The following is a 13972-nucleotide window of genomic DNA, read 5'->3' as shown; positions in this document are numbered from 1 at the left end:
CAGAGACATGAGATTGCAGTGTTTATCTAAAAGGAAAAAAAAGTGCACAGTTCTAGGATTGAGAAACATTGCCCAAGTTCAGAGTTGGCCTGCTTTTGTAGGTAACTTCTCTTGGAACATACCCTGCCCATTCATGTGTGAATTGGTCCTCGGTTGCTTTCTTGCAACAGGGGTAGAGCTGAGTAGTGTGATAAGAGACCATGTAGTCTTAAAAGTGTAAAATACTTACTGTGGTGACTATTCCTTGGCCTAATCAGTAGTTGACAGCTAGCAACTTTAAAGATCTTTATTCTAAATAAAGCAGCCAGCAACAACTCACATATCTCAGTGTAGGTAAAAAATTTCTCAAAACTTGATTAAAGTCATTAGAAACTGATTTGATTAGTTGTTGTTTTCATATCTAAAAAATACATTTGATGTGCCTACAAGTTCCTGAAGGGAGTGAAACATAAGGAAGGAATTAATTAGACTGAAATCCAGGCTATTGTTTAATGTCTTTGTGTAAATAAGTCTTGAGTAGCCAAAGGAAAGGACAGGTCAAGACTGGGACTTCATTTCAGCCAGAGGTCAGACAGATACGGAGAGTTTGTATAAATAAAGGATTGTCACATGAGATTAGATAACATTAGAACATAGCATTCGAGGGGAAGAAGCTTGGTTTTCAGACACAGCAGGTATCAGTAGCCCTAGAAAAGTTAAAATAGTCTTAACAAAGGGAATAGTTTGATGGAACAAACTAACAGGAATCAGCAGCCACTTTAGACTTTAGAAAACACTATAGCAGGGAGCCAGCCAGACCCCAAAAAATTGATGTGTAGGATTAAAACATATACATGAGAAAACTGGATATCTAGAGATCCCAAGCTTAGAGTGCATGCAGCCCCGATCTTCTGACCCAAGCATAGTGGTGGGAATCATCAGGCAAATGGGAAAAAAAAAGTCCCAGAGTAAACTTTCATTCTTCTCCAACATTTTCCAATCTAAAACCAGATCACATGTTGAGAATACCGGGAGAATAACATTCCCAATTTTTGGTGAGGGATTGGTATTTCTGATTAGAATGAGGATTGAAATGAAGCTTGGCACTTCCTAATGGCAATATTGTAGCAGAATTAAGTTATCAGTTGGGTATTACAGGTTTATTACTGTCTATCACACATTATGTCATATCCTGTAGATTTAAAGATTAAATATACTCTCTTGATATACATTGGATTATTTATAGAAGTTTTTTAAAAGCTTTGAATGGTCTGACAGTGTATTTCATCACTATTTTCTTTTGCTAAAATACTGAATGTTGTAGTGATAATCGTACAATTCTCAACAAATAGTCTTTAATGCAGGTCCTAGAGGATTGAGTTTGATGTTGAGAGAATTGACAACAGTGAAATATATAGAACACTTAAATTGAGATAGAAGGAAGAGTGGATAATGACAAGCTGTCTCTGAAGTCATGTGCTTAGTTCACATTAGTTCATTAAATGTATAAATTTATACTCCACCTACTTCAAAGGAACTTTGAAGCAGCTTATCAAAATTAGACACCCATGAAAATACATTTTATTTTTGGATCCAGTAAAACTAATAGTTAAATATAGCACAGAAGTAGATGTCAATAGACATTTGAGATTTATGTTCAGACAAGTAGAAGAAACATCAGCAGGCTCACTTAGAAGCCAAGCCACAGGATGGGAGAAACATTAATTTTTTTTTTTTTTTTTGATTAAAAAAGTAAGCACATGAAAACTAGCTGAATCATTATCCTGTTTCTGTATTCAAGGAGAAAATACTTTGGGAATTCTTGCATAAGGGATTTTTTGGGGGGTTAAAGATAATTTCTTTAACAGATTGGTAAAACAGTATACTTACAGTTTAGTAAAGGCATATGGTGGGGAATTAAATGAAATGATCTGTGTCCATATTCTGATGATGAGATTTTATAAAGAAATGAGATTTTAGAGAATCCAGAATAATGGTTAGCTGGAAGTGTATATATTAAGTGAGCCTTGGAAAAGTACTTTATTATCAGTATTTCTCTGAGTACTGCCTTAAATTTCTGCAGTAGCTGCATTTAAAAAGGGGGAGGAGATGTCTGGTGAAAGATGCCTTTTAAAAATGTTTTATAGGTCTAAATTGCATGTCCCCTAACTCACCCTCCAGCCCTCAACACACACAAAGAGAACAAACGAAGCTTTGGTGTGCTGTGATATGGACGAATACTTGATTGAGACTTGGGGCTTTGCTACACGCAATGTATAGTCAACTTTGCTACATGCAGTCTATAGTCAACGCATAAACCTGATGCGTTTTCATCTCCCTAGTAATAGAAGTTATTTTAGAATGGACTTGCAAGTATTGGAGTGAATAGATGTTTGATGGATCCCTTCATATTGTTCATTTAGATGGAGAATACCTACCAGAGAGAAGGATTTTAATTTTAATAATGGCTAGCCTTGTTGAGTAACTTTAATATGTTCTAAAAGCTTTATTATATGTGATGTTTCTGTGAAATGAGTTTCTACTTTGTGAATGAGAAAATGAAACTTCAGAGCTTTAGCAACTTGTAATAAGGTGGCATAGTTGGAATTTCTATCCAGGTCTTTCTGTGCAAAGCTTGTACAATGTTGTGTCTTATGTATATTCATTTTAATTTATTCTTTACAAATATTTATTTTTTGAAGATACTGAAGGTACAGTTTGGAGACAAGGAAAAAATCTAAACAAAAAAGACACAGTTTCTATTTTTGAGCTTACTCTCTTGTAAGAGAAGGCAAGAGTGGGTCTCAGACAGGCAGCAGCCAGAGCCTATGAGAAATTCTGGGAAATTGACCTTTACTTTTTATATACAGCTTGGTGTAAGCACCGTAGAATGTGTTGATGTTATTTTGTACCTGGTGAGTAGACTGGCATACGGGTAAGAATTGAAGACAGAAATATATTAAAATTCCCTGTGAGGGGCACCTGGGCAGCTCAGTCGGTTAAACGACTGACTTCATCTCAGGTCACGGTCTCACGGTTCATGAGTTCCAGCCCTGCGTCGGGCTCAGCATTGACTGCTTGGAGCCTGGAGCCTGCTTCAGATTCTCTGTCTTCCCCTCTCTCTCTGCTCCTCCGCTACTGTGCTCGCTCGCGCGCGCTCTCTCTCTCTCTCTCTCTCTCTCTCTCTCTCTCTCAAAAATAAATAAATATTTTAAAAAATTTTCTGTAAATTTGACAGAGGTAATTTCTTAAATCATCTGATGGGATCTTGACCCTAATGGGTGGCAGTGTCATCAACAGGTGGGCACTTCAACGGAAGGATATTTGTGTGCCGCACAATTGATTTCAGCTTGAACAGCTCTTGTACCATTAATGTCGTATTAACGTAAACTGTATTAAAGGAACTTACGTTCTTTGTCCTTGGTGTTACTGTCATTTGTGACAGTCCTTTTAAAAATCAAGTATTAGGGGCGCCTGGGTGGTGCAGTCGGTTAAGCGTCCGACTTCAGCCAGGTCACGATCTCGCGGTCCGTGAGTTCGAGCCCCGCGTCAGGCTCTGGGCTGATGGCCCGGAGCCTGGAGCCTGTTTCCGATTCTGTGTCTCCCTCTTTCTCTGCCCCTCCCCCGTTCATGCTCTGTCTCTCTCTGTCCCAAAAATAAATAAAAAACGTTGAAAAAAAAAATTTAAAAAAAAAAATAAAAAAAAATAAAAAAATAAAAAAAAAATAAAAAATAAAAATCAAGTATTAGTTAAATGATCAATAAATAAATGTCAGAGTGCTATGATGAGTGCTTCAGAGCCGAATGACGTACAGTAAGAGCACGAAAGGGGAAGTATTGATCTGGCTGATTCCTCATTGGGTGTTGCTTAAACTAAGATGTATGACTGCACATTAACCAGCAAGGAGGCCATGGTGAGGAGTATTCCAAATAGAGGGAATGGGTCCATTTTAAAGGCTCTGTGGCAGGAAACTGAAAAAAAAGACCATTGTGCCTACAGCAAAGGGCTCAGGATGGGAGCATGGGGCGAAATGAGACTGGAAAGGTAGACAGGAATTGAACCATGTGTTTATTCAAAGCATGGGAAGTCATTGACCTTTTAAGGGGTATTAGTCAACTGATCAGATTAGTTTTTGAAAAGATAGGCGTGCACATCCATTTAGAGGTGTTGTCTGTGTGAGAGATGAAAGTGATTTGAGCTGTGGTTGTGATGGTGGTAGGAGTAGGAAGAGGAGACAAATATGGGGGAAACTGGGTAAAAATCAGTAGAATTCATTGATAGATGAAGCAAAACCTGTAGAGGACTCCCTAAATTGCCAGTTGACTAACATTCTGTTTAAGTTACTTTTAAAGTCTGTTCAGATTTATTTTGGCTGTATTCAAATGGCCAAAGCTTAGTTTTCAGACTTGAAATTAATAATCTTGTAGCATTATAGTTAAAATCTTAGCATCACTGAGTACAATGTAAATTTTAATCAGTATTCATTTAAGCTTAGTTATTTGTTCACTGCCTGATTTTTCCCACCTTTTTTTTTAAAAAAATTATTTATTTACTATGAGACAGAGTGAGAGCAATTGCGGGAGAGGGAGGGAGAATCCCAGGCAGGCTCTGCACCATCAGTTCAGAGCCTGATGCAGGATTCGAAATCACATACTATGAGGTCACGATCTGAGCCAAAGTCGGACGCTAAGCCTACTGTGCCGCTCAGGTGCCCCCTGATTTTCCCACCTTTAACTGATTTTCTCTCTAAGCAGTTTTATATCCTTTGCTTATATGAGAAATTTCAAAACAAAATTATTTTTTTTTGGTGTGGGGGATTACTGCTAAACCTTAAATCCTTTGATTTCTAAAAAGTTTTGAGATATAATTTATATACCATACAGTTAACCAATTTGAAGTGTATAATTCACTGGCATTTAGTATGACTGTACAACATTACCACAATCAATTTTAGAATATTTTTATTACTACCCAAAAGAAATGTTGTACACATTAGTAGTAACATATCATTTCTTCCAAATTCCCCCAGTTGTAGGCAGTCACCAGTAGATATGATTTTTCTGAACATATCATATCAATGGAATCTTGTAATATCTGGTCTTTTTAATATAGTTTTTTTAACTGAGTATAATGTTTTCAAGGTTCATCTATTATGTAGCATGTATCATTCCTTTTTTGATGGCTAATATTCTGAATGGTTTTAACATATTATGTTCATTCATCAGTTGATGGACATTGGGTGGTTTTCCACTTTTTTACATCACTTTTTTATGAGTAATGTTGTAATGACCATTTGTGTACAGTTTTTATGTGAACATTATTTTCAGTTCTTTTGGGTATATACCTGGGAGTGGAAATGCTGTGTCATATTATGTATTACTATGTTTCACTTTTTGAGGAACCACCAAGCCATTTTCCAAAGCTGCTGCCCCATTTTACATTCCCACTAGCATTGTATAAGCTTTCCAGTTTCTGCACATCCTTGCTCACTCTTGTGATTATCTGTCTTTTTGATTATAATCAAGTAAATGTGAAGTGGTAACTCATTGTGGGTTTTTGTTTTTGTTTTTGTTTTTTAATGTTTATTTTATTTTGAGAGAGAGAGAGAGAGAGAGACAGCAAGCCGGAGCAGGGGAGGGGCAGAGGGAGAGGGAGAGAGAATCCCAAGCAGGCTCTGTCCTGTTCTGTACAAAGCCCCACACAGGGCTTGATCCCACAAACCGTGCCTGAGATCATGACCTGAGCTGAACTCAAGAGTCAGATGCTTAACTGACTGAGCCACCCAGGTGCCCCCTCATTGTGGTTTTGGTTTGCATTTCTCTGATGGCTAATGTTGTTGAACTTGATTTTTAAAAGAAACCAGCACTTTGATTGTATTGAGACTATAAAAATGGAAATGTTTGGTAACTTTCTGTAATTGCTTAGAGACCATTAGTTTTGCTGTATTTAAAATTTGTTCTTTTTTTCCTTTTTTTTTTGTCAGTTGTATTCCCTGAATGACTATAAACCACCCATTTCTAAAGCCAAAATGACCCAAATTACTAAGGCTGCCATCAAAGCTATTAAGGTGAGTAATAAATTTTACACTTGAGTTTTCAGAAGAAAATACTATACTAATATTTTAGAGGAGGAATAATTGTTAAAGATTATATAGTTGACCATTGAACATCACAGATTTGAACTGCACAGTCCTCTTACATGTGAATTTTTTTTTTGTTCATAGGTACAGTGCAGGTACTGTGGATTTTTTTTTTCTTCCTTAGGAGTTTCCTAATTACATATCCTTTTCTCCAGCTTACTTTGTTGTAAGAATATGGTATATGATACATACAGAAAATATGTGTTAACATTTTGTTATTGGTAAGGCTTCTGGTCAGTAGTACTTAATTTTGAGGGCGGCACAGTTCTGTGCAGATTTTCGACTGTGCAATCAGTTGGTTGCTTCTAACTCTCATGTTGTTTCAGGGTCAACTGTGTATTTTCTTCCTCTTTACAGAGGTAATAAATGTTCTTGGGGAAAAACACAAAAATGAAAATCTGGTTATCACCTGCTAGCTCGCCTACCTAGAGCTAAACATTTAACATTTTGATAAATGTTCTTCCATGAACTTGAAGCTTTCATTTTTCTTTACTTTTCATAAGCAAGATTTAAGATAGGGCCACATTGTGGAGAATGTGTTTATGCTGTTGTTTGTCACACTGACTTTACAGAATCTTGGTAAAGGGTTTCTAAATGAAAATTAATGGTTTTTTAAATTCTTTATATTTGAAAATGAGACATTATGAAAAATAATTGAGCCTTATTGTTTATAGGACATTTGAACTGGGGGTAGAGGCCATAGGCATTTCGCCATTGCTCTGATACAGTGGTTTTGAGCCAATCTGTGTTGACTCATGGATATTCTGAAAATCTCAGAGAAAGGTTGGACTTTCTGTAGAGAAATATACAGATGCACAAAACTTTGCATAAAATTTCTTGGCCTTAAGGACCTTTTGAAGTTCAACCAAACACCTCTTTCTAAGAGGTTCTTGTCCCCAAAGTTAAGACTCCCTGCTTTAGTAAGCTGTTAAAATTGAGAATGAATGAGTGCTTATTTTTAATTAAGTAGGTTTCAACCTGTGGATATTTGGTGATATGTTTTCCTACTATAAATAAGAACATCAGCCATAACCAGAAGCACCAATTATTTGAATAAGTTGTCTCTGAATAACCGCATTATCTATTAGATTTAACAAATTCCTATTTACAGAGAGAATTGCCACTAGGAAAAAATTCACATAGTTGATTTTTCAGTGTTCTGATGGCCATAGCTTAGTTTTCAGATGTACAGTTAATTTCTTACATCATTATAGTTAAAATCCCTGTTTATATGTGGAAAATCAAAGAGGTGATAAGCGATAAGGACAGTGACCAGTAAGCACTTAGCCAAGAGAATTCTTCCAAAAAAGTGATTTTTCAGGATATCTGATAGGCTTAGTATAGAATATTTACTTTCTTGGGACTTTCTTTATCCTATTTTACATTGTGATCTGATTTTTATGATCATGATCTGGAGAGTGTACAAACATGTATATTATTACCATTTTTATTCTGTGAAAATAATTGATGTATTTTATGTAAGTTGAGCAAGAATACTTTTTAAAAATTGTTTTCAATAAAGTATAGTTGACACATAATGTACTCATTTCGGGTTTATAGCTTTGTGATACAGTATCTCTATTCCTTATCCTGTGCTCAACACGAGGAACTGTCATCTGTCACCATACGTTGCTATTACAGTATCATTAATTATATTCCCGATGCTGTACCTTTTGATAACCTATTTAAGCCACAACTGGAAGCCTGTCTCCCACTTCCCTTCACCTATTTTGCCCATCCCTCCACCCCCTTCCCTCTGAGAATACTTTTTAATTAAAATACTCTGTAAGTATTGGCGTCAACATTATTTCTATTTTTCAGGTGTAGGAAGGACCTAAGAGAAATTAATTTGCAATAGTCAGCATAAATACAGCTAGATTTGAATCCAAGTTTCTCTTAATCAAGAACCTAACTATTCATATACTATACTATTTTGATTTATTGTTATTGCTTTAAATTTTTTAATTTTGAAAATTCAACATCGATGTTGCAAAATATAATGAGCAACGCAGAGTCTTCTATTAGATTTGCCAATTGTTAATATTTTGCTACATTTGGTTTGTTTCTGCACACACAAACACATTTTTTGGCTGAATTGTTTGAGTTTCAGATTTCATTCATAATAACACTTAAATCCCTAAATATTTGATTTTGACTCTCCTAAGAACAAAGACATTTCCTAAGTAATTATGTAGTGCACTGATCACATGCAAGAAATTTCAGGATCCAGTAAGATCGTGCATTACATTTATTTGTCCTGTCACTCAGCCTGACCCAGCTTTTTTTGTTTTGTTTTTTATGTCATTGACATTTTTTAAGAGTTCAGACCAGTTGTTTCGCAGTACTGTATTATTTTAAACTGCATTTAGTACATAACACAAATTGAGATTTGAGCTGCCTTTTAAATCAGATTTAAATGATACTGTGGTTCATACTGAGGTAAGTTGTTTTCTTTTTTTTAATCAGTGTTTAGAGGCATGATTATTTTGATGGGCAGTTAACATTGCACACTGTCAGAAAAATCTCACAGATGAACCTACTAGGGAAGAAGGCCTATGTGAATTGATAAACTTTGAATTAAAATTTAGTAAGCAGTTTTACTCAGAATTACATGTAGTAAAATGGCTAGAAGCAGGAAGCATTGTCAAGATGTTTTCCAGAAGAATTATTATTTAATAACAATGATTCAGTATGTAATCAATATTTTGTATGTTAATTTTAAATGCTTAAGTAGTGCTTAACTAACTTTTAAGTAGTTGTTTTCCTTTTTTTTGCTTAAGCAACTTAAACTTGTGAGTAAACTGTTCCTTTATAGTATGAAAATTTTAGCCAAACTTAAATTTGGATATTTTGATTTGATGACTGTTAGTAATGAGGTTTTCCTTTATTTTTTATTTTATAAATATTGGATTTCATGATGCAGTTCAGAGGAATGTTCTTGTGTCTCTTAAGGGCCAGAGGATGGCCCTTAAAAATAGAATTCCTGAGGTGAAAGTATAAATAGAAGCACAATTGAAGTTCTTTAAACAAATATGCTAATGTGCAATTGCCATAAACTAAAATATATTACCCTGATTTAAAGATACTGTAGGAGGTCTTTCCCTTCCATGAAAGTAAGAATATACCTTTGCCTGTGTGCTTATTACCAGTACTTTGCTGTCAACATAACCACTTGGGAAAGTATGGTTTTATAAGGACCGTGATTGAATTCTTTTGTATCTCTTAACACACTTTGGATACATAAATTGGCAATTCAACATCATGGGGGGTGGGGTGCTGATCCCCCCACGCATCGAGAATCTGTGTATAACATTGGACTCCCTCAAAACTTAACTACTGATAGGTTACTGTTGACCTGAAGCCTAACTGGTAACATAAATAGTTGATTAAATACAGTATATGTACTATATACTATATTCTTACAATTGAGTAAGCTAGGGAAAATAGGATAATTATTAAGAAAATCATAAGATAAAATACACTTACAGTACTCTATTTATTGAGAAAAATCAGCGTGTAAGTGGACCCACACAGTTCAAACCTGTGTTCAAGGGTCACTTGTACTGACCATGCGTGTATGTATGTATATATGTATGTCAAGAATTCTTTACTAATTAGATGTCATAGTTACATGCTTATGAATGGGAGTGACATGTTTGTCTCAAAATTCATGATTAAAAAGTATTGTTTAGATAAACCTTTGAAACTATGTTAAACCTACGTGTAACAGGAAAATTTGAATCCAATTGAACAGATTTTAAAAGTACACTTCATGTTTTTTCTTTCAGTTCTATAAACACGTGGTACAGAGTGTTGAGAAATTCATTCAGAAAGTAAGTATATAATTTTCCATATATACACTAAATGTACTGTAATTCTAGATTAATGCCTTGTGCTCTACTCTTTTAAATCAGATACTCAAGTTTAAATTGTTTTGATGGGCTATTAAAAGTGATTTCACTTATTTTCTAATTAATAAATAAAATGGTAGTGCTTTTTGTATACTTCTAAAAACAATAGCTTTTATTCAGGTAGATGTTATTGTCAATTTGCAGTGCCATAGTGAGCATCATGTCACTTGAAAAAAATGGTGTGCATATGATTGATTTTAAATAGCATTCTAAATTTGTTGCTTTTTATAGCTTTTCAGGAAATTCTTGCTGGTCATTTTAAGCAGAATGCCTAGATAGCAAGACTTTTAGATAAGGTGTGGAGAAGACATTGCCTACCAGCTACTTCTCTTCTGCTAATTCATTTTGTCTCATCCATTAGGACATTATACATCTCAACATCTTATTACGTAGACTTGAAATTCCATTTTCCAGGGTAAGCAGAGGGAGATGAAGTTGAAAACAGCTGTCTTACACACATGTAGTAGTGCTTTTTATAAGCACAGTCTTGGTGATCAGTGCCCTATTCATGCCATAGTTTGGGACAGGAGTACATAGTGCTTAAAATTTTTAAAATGGTATTATGTTTGTACTTTACTGTAATTGAATTTAGGTTTTGTACTCTGCCCATGTCCATGTGCCTAGATGTAACCACAACCAGTTTGAGAATCAGTGGTATATGGCATTAAGGATTCAGCAAGGTAGCAGTGTTTCTTAAAAATAGTTGACCGAGAGAAGGATATGTGAATCAAAGTGAGGTGACTGTGTCACTAAACTAGGTAGGTAACTTTGAGTAAATCAGCTAACCTTTATGTGATTCAGCTTTTATCTAATGTCTTGGTTTCTCAATACTTACAGTATTAGTAAGACATATTTTGAGATGCAGAACTAGTGAAGTGAGGCTAAGACACAAGGTAAAATAAAATAATAAGTGTGCCGTGTGTTTTAGGCAAATCACAGTATAAAATAAAAACGTTGGTGATTTGAAAAATACCCCTGTTCTAAAGCTTTTAAAAGTTTTTTTTAAAACATTTTCAAATGTTGGGGCACCTGGCTGGCTCAGTTGGAAGAAGAGCATGCAACTCTTGATCTTGGAGTCATGAGTTTGAGCCCCACATTGGGTGTCAGGATTACTAAAAATCGATAAATAGATGAACTTAAAAAGACATTCCAGATGTATAAAACAGTGCATCTTAAACCTTTTTGTGCGTAGGATTTAGCTAGGGATCTTATTTTTTTAACTTTTATTTAAATTCTTGTTAGTTAACATATAGTGTAATAGTAGAATTTATTGATTTATCATTTACATGTAAAACCTGGTGTTTATCACAAGTGCCCTCCTTAATACCTATCACCCATTTAGCCTATCCCCAGCCCACCTCCCGTCTAGCAACCCTTGGTTTGTTCTCTGTCGTTAAGAGTCTCTTATGGTTTGTTTCCCTGTCTCTATTTTCCACCCCCCATGTGTTCATCTGTTTTGTTTCTTAAATTCCACATATGAGTGAAATCATATGGTATTTGTCTTTCTCTGACTTATTTCAGTTAGCATAATATACTCTAGCTCCATCCATGTTGTTGCAGATGGCAAGATCTCATTCTTTTTGATGGCTGAGTAATATTCCTGTGTGTGTGTGTGTGTGTGTGTGTGTGTACACACCACATTTCTTTATCCTTTCATCAGTTGATGGACATTTGGGCTCTTTCCATAATTTGGCTATTGTTAATAATGCTGCTGTAAACATCAGAGTGCACGTACCCCTTCAAATCAGTATTTTGTATCCTTTGGGTAAATACCTAGTAATAGCTGAGTTGTAGGGTAGTTCTATTTTTAGCTTTTTGAGGAACCTCTGTACTGTTTTCCAGGGTAGCTACACCAGTAGCCACCCCTAACTCCTAACTCCTGGGGGTCATTAATCTGTTCTCTCTCTCTAATTTTGCCATTTCAAGAATGTTATGTAAATGTACCCTTTGAAATTGGCTTGTTTTGCTCATTATAATTTTATTAAGATCCATCCAAATAGAGCTCATGTCTAATGGTTCCTTCTTTTTCATTTTTTTCCCCCTTCTTTTCATTTTGAGTAACATTCCATGGTACTACGCATGTACCCCAGTGTGTCTACCCCATCATGTGAGTCGTTTCCATTTGGGGGGGGGCTGTTATTAATAAAGCTGCTAGGAACATTTGTCTATGGATTTTTGTGTGAATGTAAGTTTTCATTTCTCTGGGAAAGTAAGTGCATGTTTCATTTTATAAGAAATTGCTTCTGTTTTCTAGAATGGCTGTACCATTTTATAGTCCCACCAACAATGTATGATCCATCCAGTTTCCACATTCTTGCCGTCATTTGGTGTTACCACAATTTTTATTTTAGCTATTCTGATAAGTGTATAGTAGTGTCTCATTGTGGTTTCATTTGCATTTAGCTAGTGGCTGATGACATTGAACATACTTTCACATGCTTATTACTTGGCATTTTCAGTGAAATATCTTTTCGTGTCTTTTGCCCATTTTCTAATTGGATGTTTTTTTACCATTGGGTTTTCAGAGTTCTTAACAATATTCTAGATGTAAGTCCTTTGTCAGTATTATGGTTTGTAAATATTTTTTTCCTAGTTGGTAACTTGTCTTTTCATTCTCTTAACACGCAGGTGTTTTGCAGAACAGAACAAAGATTTTTTAGTTTTGATGAGGTTCCAGATTGCATATAATTTTTTAATACTAGAGGAAAACTTTTTTTCATCCTGTTCATTTAAAATAAATTTTTTTAATGTTTATTTTTGAGTGAGAGAGAGAGTGAGAGCGAGAGAGCGTGAGACGGGGAGGGGCAGAGAGATAGAGGGGGACACAGAATCTGAAGCAGGCTCCAGGCTCTGAGCTGTCTGCACAGAGCCTCACATGGGGCTCAAACCCATGAACTGCGAGATCTGAGCTGAAGTCGGTTGCTTAACCAACTGAGCCACCCCAGGTGCCCCTCCTTCCTATTCTTACTTGAAGTTTAGTATTGGGGGTGGGAGACAGATAAAACTTAAGTAAAAATGTAGCAGTAGTGGTTGTGGTAGGGAACCAGAAGCCCACTTCACTAGTTTTGTTTTCTGCCCCATAGCCCTTGAGGCCATTGCATAGATACTTTGTTCTATGGAACCCAGTTTGTAAAACCACTGAATTAGAGTATTGCTTATAGTCAGAAGTACTATTTTAACAAATTTATGAGAAGGTCCATTTGTCGATGTATATAGTCAAATGAGAGATCTAAGAAAAATTTGAAGTATGAATTAATGATATTAAACTTGTAATTTTGGGTACCCTCCAACTCCAGAACACCACATATTAGCTTCTCTGTACTGTCCCTTCACCCACCATAGACAGTGCAAGGAAAGGAGAAGTCTGGCAATAGTTTGATAATGTGTTACCTGTGAGTCTAGGTTTTAGCTGTGAAGGATTTATAGATTAATGAGAGATAGTAATAAATGAAAAGATAAATCAATAATATATGATGGTATTCCATAGGCTAGAAATACTACTTGAAAGTTTGGCCTCTGGCCTCAGGTGTGGGTTACACAAAGATTTGGGCACTTGGCCAGAGAGTGTTTGAAAACAAATTTTTAGATTCTCACTTTCCTTGTGTACTTGTTACTAAAATTCCTTTGCCCCAGGATATTTTAGATCCATTCTTTTTCCCATACACCTTATATGTACATTTCAAATATATCTCGAGCTTATCAGTCTTTGTTAATGTTTTGCCTATTGTTTTTTATTTAAGAACTTGAGGATGTTTATATAAATGTTTCTTTTTTAATATGACATTTTAACACGTTTACAGAAAAGTGCAGAAAACATGTAAAGCTAAATTTTTTAAAGTTACCTGTGTAACTACCACTCAGTTCAAGAAATAGAGCTTTGACTAAAGTCCCCAAGTGTCTCTTCTTGATCATATCCCTTTAAGTGAACATAGTCTGAATTTT

At 35.4% G+C, this 13972-nt stretch overlaps 1 protein-coding gene across 9 annotated transcripts in view; it reads left to right on the top strand.

Moving 5' to 3' along the window:
- Positions 1-13972, top strand: part of SCAF8 (SR-related CTD associated factor 8) — a 205132-nt gene that overhangs the window by 29311 nt on the left and 161849 nt on the right. For all 9 annotated transcript variants that reach the window (XR_008422840.1, XR_002070812.2, XR_008422839.1 and 6 more), the window contains 2 exons: positions 5964-6047; positions 9908-9952. Coding sequence is in view for 4 of the 9 variants with exons in the window: in XM_019412646.2 (XP_019268191.1) it covers positions 5964-6047; positions 9908-9952 (129 nt within the window). In the remaining 5 variants the exon portion in view is untranslated. The remainder of the gene's footprint in view (positions 1-5963; positions 6048-9907; positions 9953-13972) is intronic.

This window comes from Panthera pardus, unplaced genomic scaffold (genome assembly GCF_024362965.1).
Source record: "Panthera pardus isolate Hobbes unplaced genomic scaffold, ASM2436296v1 HiC_scaffold_17, whole genome shotgun sequence".
Lineage (NCBI taxonomy): Eukaryota > Metazoa > Chordata > Mammalia > Carnivora > Felidae > Panthera > Panthera pardus.
Note: the sequence above shows the minus strand (reverse complement) of the source record. Positions and strands in the feature narration are given on the sequence as shown.